This window comes from Hevea brasiliensis, chromosome 12 (genome assembly GCF_030052815.1).
Source record: "Hevea brasiliensis isolate MT/VB/25A 57/8 chromosome 12, ASM3005281v1, whole genome shotgun sequence".
In the NCBI taxonomy this organism is placed as follows: domain Eukaryota; kingdom Viridiplantae; phylum Streptophyta; class Magnoliopsida; order Malpighiales; family Euphorbiaceae; genus Hevea; species Hevea brasiliensis.
Genome location: NC_079504.1, coordinates 4,570,089 through 4,589,891, shown reverse-complemented (window position 1 = coordinate 4,589,891; position 19,803 = coordinate 4,570,089). Strand labels below are relative to the sequence as shown.

At 35.6% G+C, this 19,803-nt stretch overlaps 1 protein-coding gene across 2 annotated transcripts; it reads right to left on the bottom strand.

The window, feature by feature from the left end:
* Nucleotides 1-1,254: 1,254 nt before the first annotated feature.
* On the bottom strand, nt 1,255-19,593 carry LOC110643631 (uncharacterized). 2 transcript variants are annotated; one of them, XM_058130880.1, is made up of 10 exons: nt 19,162-19,593; nt 18,777-19,059; nt 18,576-18,661; nt 16,408-17,486; nt 15,993-16,162; nt 4,000-4,231; nt 3,475-3,610; nt 2,901-2,995; nt 2,605-2,728; nt 1,255-1,683 (listed from the first exon to the last, which is right to left on the bottom strand). In XM_058130880.1, the coding sequence occupies exons 2-10, from the start codon at nt 18,835-18,837 to the stop codon at nt 1,597-1,599; spliced, it is 2,070 nt and encodes a 689-aa protein (XP_057986863.1). In that variant the 5' UTR covers nt 18,838-19,059; nt 19,162-19,593; the 3' UTR covers nt 1,255-1,596. The 2 variants fall into 2 exon arrangements, with proteins under 2 accessions (XP_057986863.1, XP_021651784.2); XM_021796092.2 differs by lacking the exons at nt 18,777-19,059; nt 19,162-19,593 and having other exon boundaries at nt 16,408-17,275; nt 17,388-17,486; nt 18,576-18,625.
* Between the last annotated feature and the right edge of the window lie 210 nt (nt 19,594-19,803).

Below are 19,803 nucleotides of genomic sequence, written 5' to 3'. Positions count from 1 at the left end.
AATTGGTGAAACCTTCGACTGTCCATGTCTAACAACAATCTTTAAAATCATTACGCTTTTTTTTTTTCAGCAGCAGTTGCAGTGCGGTGCGGGCACCAAATAACAAATTCTAATGTAACTAACGAGATCTGTAATGCAAAAGTGCGTGATCAATTTTAGCTCCTGGCAATTCATCAGGACACAAGAAAGCTTTATTTGTCTCTCTCATTCGTAAACTCTGAGATCCTGTGTGGTTGTCTCTTTAGTCTTTAACCGACTCGTGACCTGGTAGATTGGAATATTTTTAGATCAGGCTGTTGAAACTGACCCAACCAACCATGTATTCTTTCCAATTTCAATTTCTCTGCGCCATATTTGAATAAAGACTTAGAATAATGTTGATCATGAATGCTGATCCAAATCGAATCCAGGCAGGGAGGTTGATTTGTCAATTTGTGCTACCTTTATTCGAGGCATTGACTTAAATAGGATATTAATTAGACTAATTTCTCTTGATAGATGATAGAACCGCGCTAATTTTAGTTCATAAATCACCATAAGTTGAGTCGCTCAACTAGATTACCTTTTAATAATAAACCTGATAATGACAGGAAACGAACTTGACGTTTGTTTACCTTTCCACATCAGTGATTGAGGCTTTGTCTTTGATTTTATCGATCATTGGCCTTTGTCATTCGGTGATAGCGGCTTTTATTGGCAATGTGTAGGTACAGGCTCGAACCTCATGTATCCGAATGTCGATCGTCTTTCTCCTTCCACACCAAAATCATTTGCAAGTTGTAACATTACATTTGCTGTTGCTGCAGCTGCTCATTCAGCTATACAAAATCAACCATTTCGGGAGAAAAAAGGATGTAAAAACGCAGACAGTAATTTACATTAGACTCTAAAACCTAAACAATTCCCACCTCTCATCGTAGACGGTAGACCATTACACAGTAGCGTTGTTACGTAAAAACACGTAGACACAAAGGAATTAGCGCAAAAGCAGCTTTAAGTTCAACAACTTCCCAACCTTTCAATAGAAATCTTTCCGAACCTTTCAATAGAAATCTTAAGGTCGGTAGCTGCAACGACCGTGGTCCTCCCACCCCCATCAAGCTGGGAAGCCCAATGATGACACCTAAAAGGAAGAAGACAGTTAATTGCCGACCGGAAATTTACCTTCAGTAAATTATATATGTATACCCTAAAAACAGCTTTATAACTGGACGAGATTTTACCTGGCACCCAGATAAAAAACACTTTAATAACTGCTTGTCACCCCAACAAAAATATTGCATAGTTGCGAATATACTAGAGAGATGAACTTGTACAAACTTTTCTCGAATTCATTTTCCAGAAATATTGACTTCAGCTGTTACAAATTTGCATATTCTAATCTCTACATCATTCATACAGGACTAATTCACCAAATTTCTCTAGGGAAAGATTTGATTACCATTCCATAACTTAGTGTCTCAGCAAAATAAATAATAGAACAGCTCACACAATTGTACATGACATCCACACACACAAACACACAAAAGATACTATATAGCAGCTTGAAAATTTCTGGGATGTTACCCAGTCCCGTTCACCCAGGGCACATGTTCATTAAGGTGATTCATTGCCTTCAACAGTGGTTGCACTGAAGTAAGCAGTTACTGCCTTCAACTTGCCATTCAAGAAGTTCTTCTCAACCTGGGACCAGGGCCAACAACAATACAAAATAACTTTACAGCACAAATCAGCATATTTATTGACATCAAGAAATAGTAAACCAAACAACAAACAGAATTCCTGGGGCATATCGTTCAATATTGGGTGGAGCTAGTTAAGGTAAATGGGGCAATAAATCTGAGCAGGAGAAAACAAGATAATCCTTCAAACCATGCAAACAACCAGGTAAAAGAGAAAAACAGGTGGAAACTTCAGAATTATTTTGACCAAATGACGTATGATAAAAGAGGCAGTAAATGTTTCTAACAATTTTATGTCAAAGTTACTGATAAAAAGTGCCACCAATAAAGTAAGACATAAACAAAGCTTCATTTAAAAGATATAGATATCTTAATCTTTTCATCAATATCATGATGATAAACAGAAATCGTGTGAAGCACAATTCTTCAGGGTGTCATTTGTCCAAGAAACTGGAGGTGGAGCGGTGGAACCATCACCATTCCTTGATAAAAAAACTAAAATACTTGAAAAAAAAAAACCTATAATATTTAGGGTTTGTTTGGATTGTTGTTGGAACTGCTGTTGAGAAAAACACCCCCTTAAGTTAAATTTGGTATTTTAGTTATGCAAATAACAAAATAACTTTTTTCAGACTGTTATTTCCAACATCTAAACCGGTGCTTTTTCAAAAAGCAAGTTTAGACCACAACCCAATAGGCTCTTAGAAGTTGTCTCACATCCTAAAAAATCTCCTGCTACATCATTTCAATTGATTTGATTACTAGAAGGTTGAATTGTGTCTCTAACTGCTAAAGAGAGACGATGAAAATGGATCAGCTGTTTGTCTTAGCTACTGAGAGTAAGACGGGGCACAACCTTCTATTAGTAGCAAAACCTAATAGCTATTCAGAGGACACTGAATGAACTGAATTAAAAAGTTACCTCTAGCGACCATGGATGATCAGCAGATAGAGACAACTCTGCCAATTGGTTGAGATCAACATTTCTAGGTAGAAACATGACAATTTTGTGAGCAATTTTCTTTGCAGTGTTAAAGAGAAAATATCTGCACAAGTACATGTCAGAGAAGCATTGGGTGAATACCAGTTTTAAAGATAAGCCAAACTATCAACTATGAAGGTTTTAGTCCCCTTTTCCTTCCCCAAAAAGGGGAAAAGGGGAAAGAAGTTTTTTTTGATGGTGGGGGCGGGGCGGCGGCGGTGAGAAAGAAGGCTTACCCATCATGTGGTTTAAGCATTCTCATGATGTTGTAAGTCTTTACTTTAGCATAATCAGGTCCTCCCCAAGGAGGTGACAAGAAGACTGTGTCTGCCTGAACAGAGAAAATAAAGATCACATGATGAGACATAGCTGAAATTAGGGAAACGAGAAAAAAAAATGCAATGAATGTGAACAACTGATTAAAAATGATTATCCACAAAATGTGCTTTTATTTCTGAAACATAAAGTGATTCTGTGCAAGACCCTCTTTTCTAAGAACTTAACCACTTAAACATCTACATGCAAGAAGCACAACAGTATAATTGTACAAGATACAATTGCAGCAACAAAGTCATTCAGCCGTAATGACAATACTATAACCTCACAAGAAATTGAACAAAACAAACAGAACACTGGAAGGACACAACTTTCAATATCAATGGAAATAAAACGACAAAAGATCTCCAAAATCACAATTATGTTCCAAAGATGGAAAAATGAAGGGAGAAAGAAAAAATAAAAGTCAACATTTTGCAGTTCCCAGTTTTCAAGTTATAACAACAAATTGTTAACATGCAACAGTTTTAGTACCTTCAGCTTTGGTGCCAAAACAAAAAAGTCCCCCTTTATAAAATCTATTTGGTCTCTAACTCCATAGATGGCAGCATTATGATACGCATAATCAATCTTCTTTGGATCAACATCAATCGCAGTAACATGTTTGCACCTGCAATGTTCAATGACGCAGAAATCAAGCACATGTAAATTGAAGTGGAAAGATTTAAATTTCACATGCAAAACCATGCATACTGAAAACATGAATGAAGTTACCTGTGTACATGAAGTATCACGCATAAAATGAAGTTACCTTATACATGAAGTACCACACATAAAATGAAAACAGGCAGACAGAGTCTTTTTTTTTTTTTTTTTTTTCAGAATTTGAAACTTGCATATGATCTCTTGCTAATAGAAAACCACACAATAAATATATGAGGAAACAAATGCCAAATTGAACCATTCATGCAGGAGATAGAAAATCATCAGGCTTATCACCTATGCACAAGGATCTTCACCAGGAAAGAAGAAATAGAATACAGTAAAGATAGTATTCACCTCTGCGCAAATTGGATGGCATTTCCACCAACTCCAGCGAAACAGTCAATTATGATGTCACTATCACAACGTAATGCATGATGCCTAGCAATAGGCTCTGGAGTCACAGAAAACCAACCTTCCTCGTCCATCTGTATACCACTATCAAATCTGGAGAACAAAAGGTACCTTTGGCACCAGTATTTGCCAATATTGGCAGATAACTCTTCCAAGATAACTTGACACTGAAGCTCTGCACAAAGAAGTAGTTCATTGCAAGGGACCAAATTTAGCAATACTTTGTCAACACCAGAAAGGCATAAATTTTAAAAGCAGTGCCTAATTGCCAACAACAGCTAACCACAAATGGTTGCACAAAATGGAATCCACAAGCAAAACTCATGTAGACATTTTATCTTATCATTTGCAATTCTTTATTGATTGCCAAGTGGCATTATTAAAACTCAACTCAACTCAACTAAGCCTTTATCCAAAAAATTTGGGGTCGGCTATATGGATTCGCTTTTTCCACTCTGAACGATTTTGGGTTAAATCCTCAGAAATGTGTAATGCTTCTAAGTCATGTTGTACTACTCTCCTCCAAGTCAATTTAGGTCTACCCCTTTTTTTCTTTCTATCCTCTAACCTAATATGCTCTACTTGTCTAACTGGAGCCTCCGTATGTCTACGCTTCACATGACCAAACCACCTTAATCTACCTTCTCTCAACTTATCTTCAATTGGCATCACTCCTACCTTTTTTCTAATACTTTCATTACGGACTTTATCTAGTCTAGTATGGCCACTCATCCACCTTAACATTCTCATCTCTGCAACTCTTATCTTAGATGCATACGACTCTTTCAGTGCCCAACACTCACTACCATATAACATAGCCGGTCGTATGGCTGTACGGTAAAATTTTCCTTTTAATTTATTGGGAATCTTACGATCACATAAAACTCCCATGGCACGTCTCCACTTCAACCATCCGGCTTTAATCCTATGACTAACATCCTCCTCACATCCCCCATCTACTTGAAGGACTGAGCCTAGATATTTAAAGTGATTACTTTGACACAGTACCACTCCATTCAAACTAACTCCTTCCCTATCACCAGTTTGGCCTTCACTGAACTTGCAATGTATGTATTCTGTCTTCGTTCTACTTAACTTAAAACCCTTTGACTCTAGAGTGCTTCTCCAAAGTTCTAGCTTCCTATTGACTCCTTCTCGTGTCTCATCTATCAGAACAATATCATCCGCAAACATCATGCACCAAGGAATACTCTCTTGTATATATTTCGTCAGTTCATCTAAAACTAATGTAAAAAGGTAAGGGCTTATGGCTGATCCTTGGTGTAATCCAATTGAGATCAGAAAATCTCGTGTCCCCTCCCACTGTGCGCACAATAGTAGTTGCTCCTTGTGAAAACCCATATACATTTATTATTTATTATTATTTTATTTTAATTAGCTAATAATAATTTAATATATTTATAAAAAATATATATATTTTATTGGATGGTCTGCTTATTTATTTTTAGATATATATATTATTTTTGAAATTAAATATATATCTGCAATCTGAACAACCCAGTTCAACAATAATTCTTATCCCATTCTACACCTAATAGAACTCTTGAAATATATATATACCCTAATCATCTCTTCTGCTAAACTTTGCTCTCAAAACCTGTTTGTCACCTCCTTTTCCTACCAAATACTCTCAACAGGTATTTTCATAATCTTTTATTTATTGTTATACGTATATATATAAAATAATTTGATTTGCGCAGATAATTCTTAAATTTTTATTTCTCAATTCATCACCTTTGATTATATTTTCAAAATAAAAATTCTCATCCTTTATTCAATAATGGGTGAATTTAATTTTATTTTCTTTCCTCGATTTGTTACAACTACTCTAAAAATTTATTTTTTTTCTTTGACAATTGGTATTGAATTGGGTTGATCATGATTACTGTGAGATAAGTAACCTTCAATTTAGATTATATATATATATATATATATATATATATATATATATATATATATATATTTGAATCCCTTCGTCCACGCATTTGAATCCCCTTGTATCCATGTCCGTCCAAGGTTTATATATATATATATATATATATATTAAAATTATTTTATTTTATTATTATTTAATATTTCTTTTATATTTTGGATATGTAGGAGATTCAAATATTCATTCTGTCAGCTGAAATTGTTTCTCTTTTATTGAATCTAGCTATTATTTTGGAGGTTCCAGGTGAGTGGTAATTATAGTACATGGCACCGTTTTTGTCCCTTTTAAAATTTCTTAGCATTAAGTTTGTTATTAAATGAAATTTCAAATCAATATTTTAACAATGATTTTATATATGATTTTCTAGAGTTTTATTTTATTATTGAATTTTATCTCGATTTTGATTAAATAATTGATTTTGCCAACTATCTCTGCATTAGACCCATTAGGATTCCGGGAACAAGCCTTTAATGTATTTATATTGATTGATATTTGACTATAAAATTTACCGATGTGTTACTGAATTGATTTGAGATTGATTTGATTTTATTGAATTGATTTAAGATTGATTTGATTTTATTGACTCTCTGAAACTATTGAAATACACTATTGAAATTGCACTATCAGTTATTGTTATTTGCTATCTGAAATTTTTATTGAATTTGATTGATTTGTACAAATTGATTTTCTATTTTGAATTGGTACCTGTGCCCAGTATCTGTTTCTGTTATCTGGCACCGTCGTGTGGACTATCACGACATTAGGTTGCATTGTCGATTCATGCATCATTGCAGTTTATGGTTTGCATTAGTATCATATGCATTGATATATGTGAAGGAGGAGGAAGGTATCTAATATCTGGTAGCGCGCTTACCATCTGGCCTTTGGTGATGTGGGGTATCATCACCCTGGTGCACTGTACCATAAAATTTTTAATGAATGAATTTATTTTATATGTATATTTTATGAAATTATTTTATTAATGATTTTGACAGCATGAGCATGATTTTATTGAATAGAAAATTTATTGTGAAATTAATCAAGCGTTTGCCTGTTCCTATTCCGTTGTGTGCTATAATTATTATTCACTGAGCATCTAGCTCAAACCACGTTTTCTCATATCCTGTTTGGATCGTAGAATTCGCGGTGATCCAAGTATTCAGTCCATTTTCTGGAGGGGGACAACTTTGATTTTTTCTCATGGTATGCCCGAATTCATGTTTTCTCGGGCTAATAATTAGTTTAGTTTATTGAACAGTTAAGTTTTTATTTGAAATCTGTAGAGACTCCGCAGTTTACTTATGGGATATTTATGATGTTATTCAGCATTTTGTTTATTTGGATTTTGTCTATTTTTGGGATTAGTAAGTAACAATATATTTATTTAAGATATTCTGCTAGGCTTGCATGATTTAAGAATACTTAAATTATGCGCCGGTCACGGTTCAGAATTTTGAGTCGTGACAAAGTTGGTATCAGAGCACCAGGTTGAGGTCTAGTAAACTTGCGGAGCATAGGATCCTCAATGTCTTTTCAGTTTATCATTGCTTCAGATATCTGCGTCCTTCGTACTTTTTCGCCTGTCTTAATTTGGCTTACATTTTCAAATTTAATGCTTGTTTATTAAAATGAATAGGTGCCTGGGTCTGTTAGACGTAAGAGGAGAACTAGGGCCAAGGGTCTTAATGGTGCAAACCTTGATCCAACAGGGGAGGTGCCACCTCAAACTATTAATCAGACATCTGAACAGACGCCTATGGCTAAGGCTGGGGCACAACCATTCCTTTGTTTCTCTATACTTTTCCACGATATTTAGTACACCACCTACTTTGTTAGAGTATCCTTTATCAGTATCAATACCTATGAGGAATGCAATAGACACTGATATGGTGTATAGGGGATGTATAGTTCACATTAAAGAAAGGAAATTAGCTACAGATCTTGTTTCTTTAGATATATTTGAGTTTGATGTGATTTTAGGCATAGATTGATTAGCCACTTATCACGTTTCATTGGATTGTCATAATAAAGTTGTACTCTTTAAAATTCCTGGGGAGGAAGAATTTCAATTTCAGGGAGATCGCAGTATAGCCTATAGTAATTTTATCTTAATAGTGAGTGCTAGACGATTATTGCAAAAGAGGTGTAAGGGGTATCTAGCTTATGTTAGAGATGTTCAGGTAGAAGGTGTAGGTTTGGAGAATGTTGCAATGGTTAAGGAGTTTCCTGATATGTTTCCAGAAGATTTATCAGGTTTACCCCTGGAGCTAGAGGTAGAGTTTGGTATAGACTTAGTTCCTAGAACTGAGCCCATATCTATGCCACCTTATCGTATGGCACCCGCAGAACTTAAGAAGTTGAAGGAGCAACTACAGGACCTACTAGATAAGGGGTTAATTCGCCCTAGTGTTTCTCCATGGGGTGCTCCTGTGTTATTTGTACGGAAGAAGGATGGGTTTTTGAGAATGTGCATTGATTATAGGCAATTGAATAAGGTAACTATGCGTAATAAGTATCCTCTTCCACGCATAGATGACCTGTTTGACCAACTTCAAGGTGCAAAGTATTTTTCCAATATTGATCTTCGATCTGGGTATCATCAATTGAGGGTCAAGAAAGAAGACATACTCAAGACAGCCTTTAGGACTAGGTATGGACACTATGAATTTCTTGTAATGTCTTTTGGTCTTACCAATGCTCCGGCCGCTTTTATGGATCTCATGAACAGAGTTTTCAAGCCTTTCTTAGATCAATTTGTTATAGTGTTCATCAATGACATTCTAGTGTACTCAAAAAGTAAGGAAGAGCATGAACAACATTTGAGAATTGTCCTTCAGACCTTACGAGAACACAAGCTATATGCCAAGTTCTCAAAATGTGAGTTTTGGTTAGATAGTGTGGCTTTCCTAGGCCATACAGTATCTAAGGATGGGGTGTGCGTTGATAAGAAGAAAGTTGAGGCAGTGCTTCATTGGCCTAGACCCACAATTGTATCAGAGATTCGTAGTTTCTTGGGTTTAGCAGGGTATTATAGACGGTTTGTTCAAGACTTCTCTCGTATTGCAACACCTTTAACTAAGTTGACACAGAAGAATGTGAAATTTCAGTGGTTTGAGGCTTGTGAAAAAAGTTTTCAAGAGCTTAAGACTCATTTAACTACAGCACCAGTGTTAGCCCTTCCATCTGGATCAGGGGGTTATGTAGTATATTGTGATGCTTCTAGGATTGGTTTATGATGTGTTTTGATGCAGCATGGACGGGTTATTGCATATGCTTCTCGTCAGTTGAAAAGGCACGAGCAGAATTATCCAACTCATGATTTGGAAATGGCTGCAGTAATTTTTGCTTTGAAAATCTGGAGGCACTATCTGTATGGTGAGACTTGTGAAATCTTCACTGACCATAAAAGTCTCAAATACATATTTGACCAACGTGATCTTAATCCTAGGCAAAGAAGATGGGTAGAATTGCTGAAGGATTATGATTGCACCATACAGTATCACCCTGGAAAATCTAATGTGGTGGCTGATGCTCTAAGCAGGAAGTCTTCTGGTATTTTAGCCCATATATCTACCAAAATGAGGCCTTTGATTGGTGAATTACATGAGTTGCTAGATCAGGGTGTAGAGTTTGAAATCATAGCTGGATCATTCTTAGCACATTTTCGAGTTAGGCCTATCTTGATTGATCGAATTAAGGCTACTCAGAAAAGGGATTCTCAGCTGTGTGTGATTATAGATAGTATTCATCAAGGCCAAGCTCAAGGGTTCATGTTGAATGATGATGGAGTTCTTAGTTATGGCACTAAACTTTGTGTCCCCAATGTTGATAAGTTGAGAAGAGAAATCATGGAGGAGGCACACAATTCTGCTTACACAGTACACCCAAGTTCAACTAAGATGTACCGTGATTTAAGGGAGCATTATTGGTGCGGTGGCATGAAGAGGGATGTTGCAGACTTTGTTGCTAAATGTTTGACTTGTCAGCAGGTTAAGACAGAACATCAGAGATCATCTGGGTTACTTCAGCCATTGCCTATTCCCGAGTGGAAGTGGGAGCATATTGCCATGAACTTTGTTGTGGGTTTACCTAGTACACGAGGTGGTTACAATGCAATCTGGGTGATAGTGGACAGATTGACAAAATCTGCTCATTTCCTTCCTGTGAAGACTACATATGACTTTGCTAAACTTGCACAGTTGTATATAAACAAGATTGTTAGTCTTCATGGAGTTCCAGTTTCCATTGTCTCTGATCGTGGTACTCAGTTTACTTCTCGATTTTGGAAGAAATTCCAAGAAGCTTTAGGAACACGAGTAGACTTTATTACTGCTTTTCACTCTCAGACGGATGGACAGTCAGAAAGGACCATACAGACATTAGAGGACATGCTTCGTGCATGCGTTATGGATTTTGGTGGCCATTGGGATCATCATTTGCCTTTAGTGGAGTTTGCTTATAATAACAGTTATCAGGCAAGTATAGAGATGGCTCCATATGAGGCATTATACGGTCGAAAGTGTAGGTCACAGGTTTGTTGGGATGAAGTTGGAGAAAGAAGGCTCACTAGACCAGAGTTGATACAATTAACTTCAGAGAAGGTTCGACTAATTCGTGATCGACTTTTGACTGCTCAAAGTCGACAGAGAAGTTATGCTGACCCTAAGCGTAAAGATGTAGAATTTATGATTGGTGATCATATATTTTTGAGAGTTTCCCCTATGAAAGGAATCATGAGGTTTGGGAAGAAAGGGAAGCTTAGCCCTCATTTTGTTGGTCCATTTGAAATTTTGGAGAGAATTGGAGCAGTTGCTTACCGTTTAGCCCTTCCACCTGGTTTTGCACATGTACATCCAGTTTTCCATATGTCTATGCTTAGGAAGTATGTACCAGATCCATCTCATGTTTTACAACCTCAAACCATGCAATTTAGGGATGATATGTCATATGAGGAGCCAGTAAAGATTTTAGATCGACAAATTAGGGAACTCCGGTCCAAGGAAGTGGCTTTGATCAAAGTCTTGTGGCATAATCACTCAAGTAGTGAGGCCACATGGGAGGCAGAATCTGAAATGCGAGCCAAATATCCTCACTTATTTGATTCTTCAGGTTAGAATTTTGTCTATTCAAATTCGGGGACCGAATTTTTTTTTAAGGGGGGAAGTATGTGAAAACCCATATACATTTATTATTTATTATTATTTTATTTTAATTAGCTAATAATAATTTAATATATTTATAAAAAATATATATATTTTATTGGATGGTCTGCTTATTTATTTTTAGATATATATATTATTTTTGAAATTAAATATATATCTGCAATCTGAACAACCCAATTCAATAATAACTCTTATCCCATTCCACACCTAATAGAACTCTTGAAATATATATATATATATACCCTAATCATCTCTTCTGCTAAACTTTGCTCTTAAAACCTGTTTGTCACATCCTTTTCCTACCAAATACTCTCAACAGGTATTTTCATAATCTTTTATTTATTGTTATACGTATATATATAAAATAATCTGATGTGCGCAGATAATTCTTAAATTTTTATTTCTCAATTCATCACCTTTGATTATATTTTCAAAATAAAAATTCTCATCCTTTATTCAATAATGGGTGAATTTAATTTTATTTTCTTTCTTCGATTTGTTACAACTACTCTAGAAATTTATTTTTTTTCTTTGACAATTGGTATTGAATTGGGTTGATCATGATTACTGTGAGATAAGTAACCTTCAATTTAGATTATATATATATATATATATATATATATATATATATATATATATATATATATATATTTGAATCCCTTCGTCCACGCATTTGAATCCCCTTGTATCCATGTCCGTCCAAGGTTTATATATATATATATATATATATATATTAAAATTATTTTATTTTATTATTATTTAATATTTCTTTTATATTTTGGATATGTAGGAGATTCAAATATTCATTCTGTCAGCTGAAATTGTTTCTCTTTTATTGAATCTAGCTATTATTTTGGAGGTTCCAGGTGAGTGGTAATTATAGTACATGGCACCGTTTTTGTCCCTTTTAAAATTTCTTAGCATTAAGTTTGTTATTAAATGAAATTTCAAATCAATATTTTAACAATGATTTTATATATGATTTTCTAGAGTTTTATTTTATTATTGAATTTTATCTCGATTTTGATTAAATAATTGATTTTGCCAACTATCTCTGCATTAGACCCATTAGGATTCCGGGAACAGGCCTTTAATGTATTTATATTGATTGATATTTGACTATAAAATTTACCGATGTGTTACTGAATTGATTTGAGATTGATTTGATTTTATTGAATTGATTTGAGATTGATTTGATTTTATTGACTCTCTGAAACTATTGAAATACACTATTGAAATTGCACTATCAGTTATTGTTATTTGCTATCTGAAATTTTTATTGAATTTAATTGATTTGTACAAACTGATTTTCTATTTTGAATTGGTACCTGTGCCCAATATCTGTTTCTGTTATCTGGCCCCGTCGTGTGGACTATCACGGCATTAGGTTGCATTGTCGATTCATGCATCATTGCAGTTTATGGTTTGCATTAGTATCATATGCATTGATATCTGTGAAGAAGGAGGAAGGTATCTAATATCTGGTAGCGTGCTTACCATCTGGCCTTTGGTGATGTGGGGTATCATCACCCTGGTGCACTGTACCATAAAATTTTTAATGAATGAATTTATTTTATATGTATATTTTATGAAATTATTTTATTAATGATTTTGACAGCATGAGCATGATTTTATTGAATAGAAAATTTATTGTGAAATTAATCAAGCGTTTGCCTGTTCCTATTCCGTTGTGTGCTATAATTATCATTCACTGAGCATCTAGCTCAAACCACGTTTTCTCTGTCTGTTATCTGTTTCAGATCAGTAAAATTCTGCAGCTGATCCAAGTATTCAGTCCATTTTCTGGAGAGGGACAACTTTGATTTTTTCTCATGGTATGCCCGAATACATGTTTTCTCGGGCTAATAATTAGTTTAGTTTATTGAACAGTTTAAGTTTTTATTTGAAATCTGTAGAGACTCCGCAGTTTACTTATGGGATATTTATGATGTTATTCAGCATTTTGTTTATTTGGATTTTGTCTATTTTTGGGATTAGTAAGTAACAATATATTTATTTAAGATATTCTGCTAGGCTTGCATGATTTAAGAATACTTAAATTATGCGCCGGTCACGGTTCAGAATTTTGGGTCGTGACAATCCTTCATACATATCCTTCAATACTTGTATGTACCTAATAGATACCCTCTTTTGTTCTAACACATTCCATAAAACTTCTCTTGGAACACTATCATAAGCCTTCTCCAAATCAATAAAAACCATGTGTAGACCTTTCTTCACATCTCTATATTTCTCCATCAAGCTTCTAATGAGAAAGATCGCTTCCATAGTTGAACGACCGGGCATGAAACCAAATTGATTGAGAGAGAGAGAAGTATCATGACGTAGTCGATGCTCCACAACTCTCTCCCACAACTTCATAATATGGCTCATGAGTTTAATTCCCCTATAGTTTGAGCAACTCTATATGTCTCCCTTATTTTTAAAAATAGGTACTAAAATACTCTTCCTCCATTCATCAGGCATTTTCTTTGAGTTTAGAATCTTATTAAATAATTTAGTTAACCATGCCACTCCTATATCTCCCAAATACTTCCACACTTCAATTGGTATTTCATCGGGTCCACAGGCTTTACCCACTTTCATTCTCTTAAGTGCTTCCTTTACTTCTAAAGATCTAATCCTTCTAGTATAATTTACATTCTTTTCTATTATTCTATAATCTATATTCACGCTATTTCCATTTTGACTATTATTAAAGAGATCATTAAAATAATTTCTCCATCTTTCTTTAATGTCCTCATCTTCCACCAACACTTTTCCTTCTTTATCCTTAATGCACCTAACTTGATTGAGATCTTGACATTTTTTTCTCTACTCCTTGCTAATCTATAAATATCTTTCTCCCCTTCTTTAGTTCCAAGTTTCTCATATAACTTTTCACAGGCCTGTGCTCTTGCTTGACTAACTGCCTTTTTTGCCTCTTTCTTTGCTATCTTGTATTGTTCATATGCCTCATTATTATCACATTTAGGTAATTTCTTATACCATTCCCTTTTTCTCTTCACTGCCTTTTGTACTTCCTCATTCCACCACCATCTCTCTTTTGAGGGTGGTCCATGTCCTTTAGACTCTCCAAGTACTTTTCTAGCTACTTCTTTAATCTTTGATGCCATCTGTATCCACATATCATTGGCCTCCATATCTAGCTTCCATACTTCGGACTCGAGAAGCTCATTTTTGAACTTCACTTGCTTTACTCCTTTGAACTCCCACCACTTTGTTCGAGCTACACTCTTTCTTCTGACCTTACTTGAATTGTTCCTAAACTTGACATCCAAGACCACCAACCTATGTTGACTTGTTAAAGCCTCTCCTGGAATGACCTTGCAATCCTTGCATAGAGCTCTATTTGTCTTCCTGGTTAAGAGGAAGTCGATTTGGCTTCTATGTTGCCCACTTTTGAAAGTCACTAAATGTGACTCTTTTCATAAAGTAGGTATTTGCTAGTATTAGGTCGTATGCCATAGCAAAATCCAGGATGCTTTTTCCCTCCTCATTTCGACTGCCAAAACCAAAACCTCCATGAACATTCTCATAACCTTGTCTATCACTTCCTACATGTCCATTCAAATCTCCACCAATGAAAACATTCTCTTCATTCGGTATGCTTTGCATTAAATCATCCATATCTTCCCAAAATCTTTGTTTACTCTCACTGTCTAGTCCTATTTGTGAGGCATAAACACTAACTATATTTATTGTTTCTCCTTCTAGTACTAGCTTTACTAGTATAATTCTATTTCCTACTCTTTTCACAGCTACTACTACGTCTTTCAATGTTCTGTCTATGATTATACCCACTCCGTTCTTATTTCTCTCCTTTCCGGTAAACCACAATTTGTACCCTGAATTACCCACTTCCTTACTTTTCTCTCCTACCGATTTAGTCTCCTGAATGCAAGCAATATTCACCCTTCTCCTTTCCAAGGTATCCACAAGCTCCATTAATTTTCCTGTAAGTGATCCAACATTCCAAGTACCAATCCTAATCCTCCTCCTATCCTGCTCCTTCCTAATTGGTCTCCTTCTATGATATCTTCTATTGTTTTCTATGTCTATCTTGTGTTCTGTTCCACTATTTATTCTACTATCTGTCCTATGAACTAACTTCTTTACCCACACCCGTCCATGATGTAGGAACCCTTGCTCACTTAACACCACACCCGGGCGCCGGCATGGCGCGTCGCTTTCGGTGAACGCCCTACACCCTTGCATATTTATCACTACACCCGGGCTCCGATGTAGCGCGTCGTTAGTGGAGGACGCCCCAACATTTATATCTTTTGAATCCATATCATAGGGTGTGACGAAATTTTTACGCTGGTTGTCACTTACCGCAACCCTCCTCCTTTATCCGGGCTTGGGACCGGCTAAACGCAAACTACTTAGGCGGAATTCCAAGTGGCATTATTGCCAATCATAAATTAGTAAATCCTGTGCCCCTCAATTCCATTCACCAGTAAAATCTGTTTAAGTTGGCAAACAAGTAAAGGATTATTGTATTTGGTGCTGGGCCGGTACAGTCAGGCCAAACACAAAAATCAAGAGTTTGTGTATAATCACTCGACAAAACATATATAAAGACACTAATGAATTAAAAACACGTGGCAGAACAAAAATTGTATCATTTTGATTTACTCCAATTGAATGCCCTACAGCAGGAAAACCAACTGAATGACTCTAAATACCCTGTGTTCTCAGCCAGTTGATTATGCATAGAATATAAAGCAACAAAAGTAGAAGAAAAACTTCACATGGATACATGTGGATATGCAGCCAAAGAGCAAGGGAATAACCTTCACTAGCATTGGACGATTTCCTACGTGCACCCATTTTTCTTGCTTTCTTTTTCTTTTTTTTCATGCCAGAGTCAAACTGGGTATCCATCCTATCTGTTGCAGGATCAACTATTTCTATTTGCATGTTTTCATCCCCATTAATTTTCTCAGTGATCTTACAGGTCAAGCTGCAAGCAGAACTAGATGTCAGCCTTCCAAAATGGACAAGAACCTGGTGGCAGTGGCACTAAATATCATGCTCAAAATTAGACAATCATTTCTTCTTCCTTGTAATTTATATAGCATTGGGTTTCTCTAAATGTACAACTTATTACTAGCAGCTCATCAAAACCTAGTTGCTAGGGTTTGTTTTTAACAAATAAGAAATATGTTGAAAAGAACAAAAAACTGAAAATCAAAATAAGGAGACTACCTGCCAATATGCTCCTGCACATCTGATGATAAGCACGATGTAACCTCATCATCAAAACTTGCACTGATCCCATGAAGTTCACCTCGAAGATCAGAACTGTTGTTTGCAGTTAGTATAGTCATTCCTGGAAAAGAGCTATCAGCAGTGACTCCTTTCCCCGTTGAAACCTCATTAGATGGCTGATCTTCCAATCTAGCATCATTTGGAGGTTCTTCCAATGACTTAGAATAATTTAGCAAAGTGCGAGAAATGGAAGGGCTATCATCATTTTCAGTTGCTTGAGCAATTACTTCATCCAGTCCATCAGCAACACCATCATATGCTAGATGTTCCATACCAGTGGGTGGATCCCATGTGGAAGCACCAGTTTTGATGTTATGAAAGTAATTTCTCAAGTAGAAAGAGTCCCAGTATACCCTCCAATCTCCAAAATCAACATTGTAGCCACAGCTGTCTGCTCCATCATGTTCAAACACTTCTGAGTTCTGAGATAACACAACAATTTCAGAAACTTCTGCCTCCTCAGTACTGTTGTCATTGCAAAACCTTCTGCTTTGTTCATGAATTAGAGCAGCAGATGAATCTTCCAGGCACTCATAATCCATCAAACTTCTACCAAGTTCTTTCTTATCATGGTCAACACTTGCATCTGTCAACCAGCATGGTGGTAAATGTGGAGCATCTGCATTGCCTGAACTAAGTCCTTTCCCATTTTCTTCATTTGAAATAACATCACTGAATGCTACAAACTCATATTCCATGCCATTATTAGACAGATCAGATTTTCCATCAAAAACAGCATCAGATATAATCTCAGTGGGCCTTGAAGGATCTTCACCAGCAGGGCATTGAGAATCACTGGTATCAACTGCAACATCATAATAATATGATTCACTTTGGCCCAGTATTGACATGCAACATAAAGAATCGCTTGTGTTATCATGCAAAACAGTAGGAGATACAATCTCCACCTCACTCACTCTGGTAAATTCTAGTGCTTCATCCTTAGCTTCTTTATGACCACAAGAAAGCTTCAAATGAGTGCCTTTCCTTTTGCCTGCAATCATTTTGTTCCTCACCTGCCAGATTGTTGGTATTATCAGTTGAAAAAAAAAAATATTGATTACAAAAAAAATAACAATCATAACAAGAACAGCAATTGATGATAGGACAATAAAACAGTAAGATAGGAAATTTCTATTATCTTATTGTTCTTATGTTGAAATAAAAAATAATAATAAATTAAAAGAAAACCCAAACTAAGCTACATGCGCTTTAATGCATTAAATTAGTCAAAGAGTTCCAATTATTCAAGCACGTGCCTTTTCACTTTCATAAAAGAACTAAAATACAGCATATTTTGGACTTACACGAAGCAAATATATTCCAAATATTTTCCCATAAGAATAGAATAATATCAAATTTTGACCTGTTGGATCCCTTTCCTAATGAACAGGTATAGGCCATGAATCCAAAAGCTGTAATGGCTCCATTTGGAATTGTGGTTGGGAGGTCAAAAGCTACTTTTTGAAAAAGCACTATTTTAGATGATGTTGAAAAAATTTGTTTAATTATTTTGGAATTCTTATAACTAAAACATATCAAATTTAACTTTAAATCACTTTTTAATAACTCTAACCAACATATTTAAGAAAGTGTTTTATCAATAGCAGCTCCAACAACAATGCCAAACAAATCCAACTTCAATAGAACAACTATTCCTTTGGTTATTGATAGCATCTTTTAGAAATGGAATTGATAAGAATGTGGTACTTATCTTCCCAAGAAAATAAGAGAGAGACACAATTGAGCGGCAATGACAATGGCATAATTTGGTTAGACACAGAATGCAAATAAAAACAAAAGGCACACTCAAATGCTTGCCAGAATGGTCTAGTTTATGATTTGATAATCCTGAACACACATCCCATGCCCCAAGTTGCATTACTCACTTCCACGTTCTTTCATGATTCTGCTAATGATAATTACTAGTTATTTCATGCAACCATTTGATTCTGCAGAATGCCGTTCTTTATTAACAAAAAAGAAAAAACAGGTAAGCACTGAGCACAATGACAGGCATAATGAATAGAATACCCTTGGATCTTCTTCTTGCTTTACATATGAGTAACTTAAAGTAAGGTTAAAAGTAACTGGATTTTAGTTACCTCTTTATTGGACTGAAAGGAGAGGGGAAGCCCTAAGGCATCCATCTGTTTTGTCAGCTCCACATCCTCTGGGGCTTCACTAAACTCTAAAAGAATTTAAGCGGGAAAAATTAGACGCATAACAGAAAAAAAAGGGTCACCTAGTAGAAAATCAGTGTAAAAATGAAGTTCAGGTATTAAAGCGGGGAAAAAAGCACTAACCAATGGTTGAGGCAGGGATGTTTGAACTGTTATCTTCATAATCCTGAGGAAATTTCTGCATTTGATACAAAATTGTTACAGATACGTGAATATAGGTGGTGAAGCTACATTTCCATCACAAATAAACAAAATGATTAAGCAAGAACCGTACAGAGAAGTCCCAAATTGCAAGAGACAGTTCGAATTTCCAAATGGTTGTAGTCATGAACTAGAAATCACAAAACTTACACTGGCGGACTCGGGAAACAAACAAACTTCACGCGTCTCCGTTGAGCCGTCCTCCCTGTTGAAGTTGCAATTTTTAGAAAAAGAGAAAAAAAATATAAGCAGAAAAAGAAAATCAGCTTCACTATCAAAACAAGGGTTGAAGCAAGTGAAAGGGCACCATATGTAGACTTCGGTAAGCTTAAAACGGGAACCCATTGCTCTGATGGCAGCGCCTTCACTTTCCATTACAAATTCTTTGATCCCCGATTATCGTCAAGGGTCAACTTTAGGTCAAAAATGAAAGAACCGATGCCACTCCACTCCGCCCCCACTTTCAACTCCAATCACAGTGAACGGGCACCGCCGCGCTTTCCCATTTATAGCAAGCGACAGTAGCCTAGGATGAAATGACGCAGGTTTGAGCGATTTCATCAAAATGAATGCCTAAGAAAGAAAACGATACCGTTTCCCTAGATTATAGGGTTCGCCGACGTCGTGTTATTCCCTCATATAGAACGACACCGGTGCACTAAATTATCTGGTTCGCCCGACTAATCCAACGTCGTGTTATTCCCTCCAATTCAGGCTAATTTTTACTGGCCTTCTTAGACTTTAGAATTATCTTCATTTTATTATGATAAAAATTTTAATTTAAAAAATATTATATAAAAATCTATACATTTAAAAAACGTTATCTAGAAAATCCTTTATATCAAGACCTTATTCTTCCTTCGACTAATTTAATTTGTTACAGTGCCACGATGTAATATGAAGTAGAAGACTTTTTTTTTAATATATATTTTTTATAATTATTATTTGA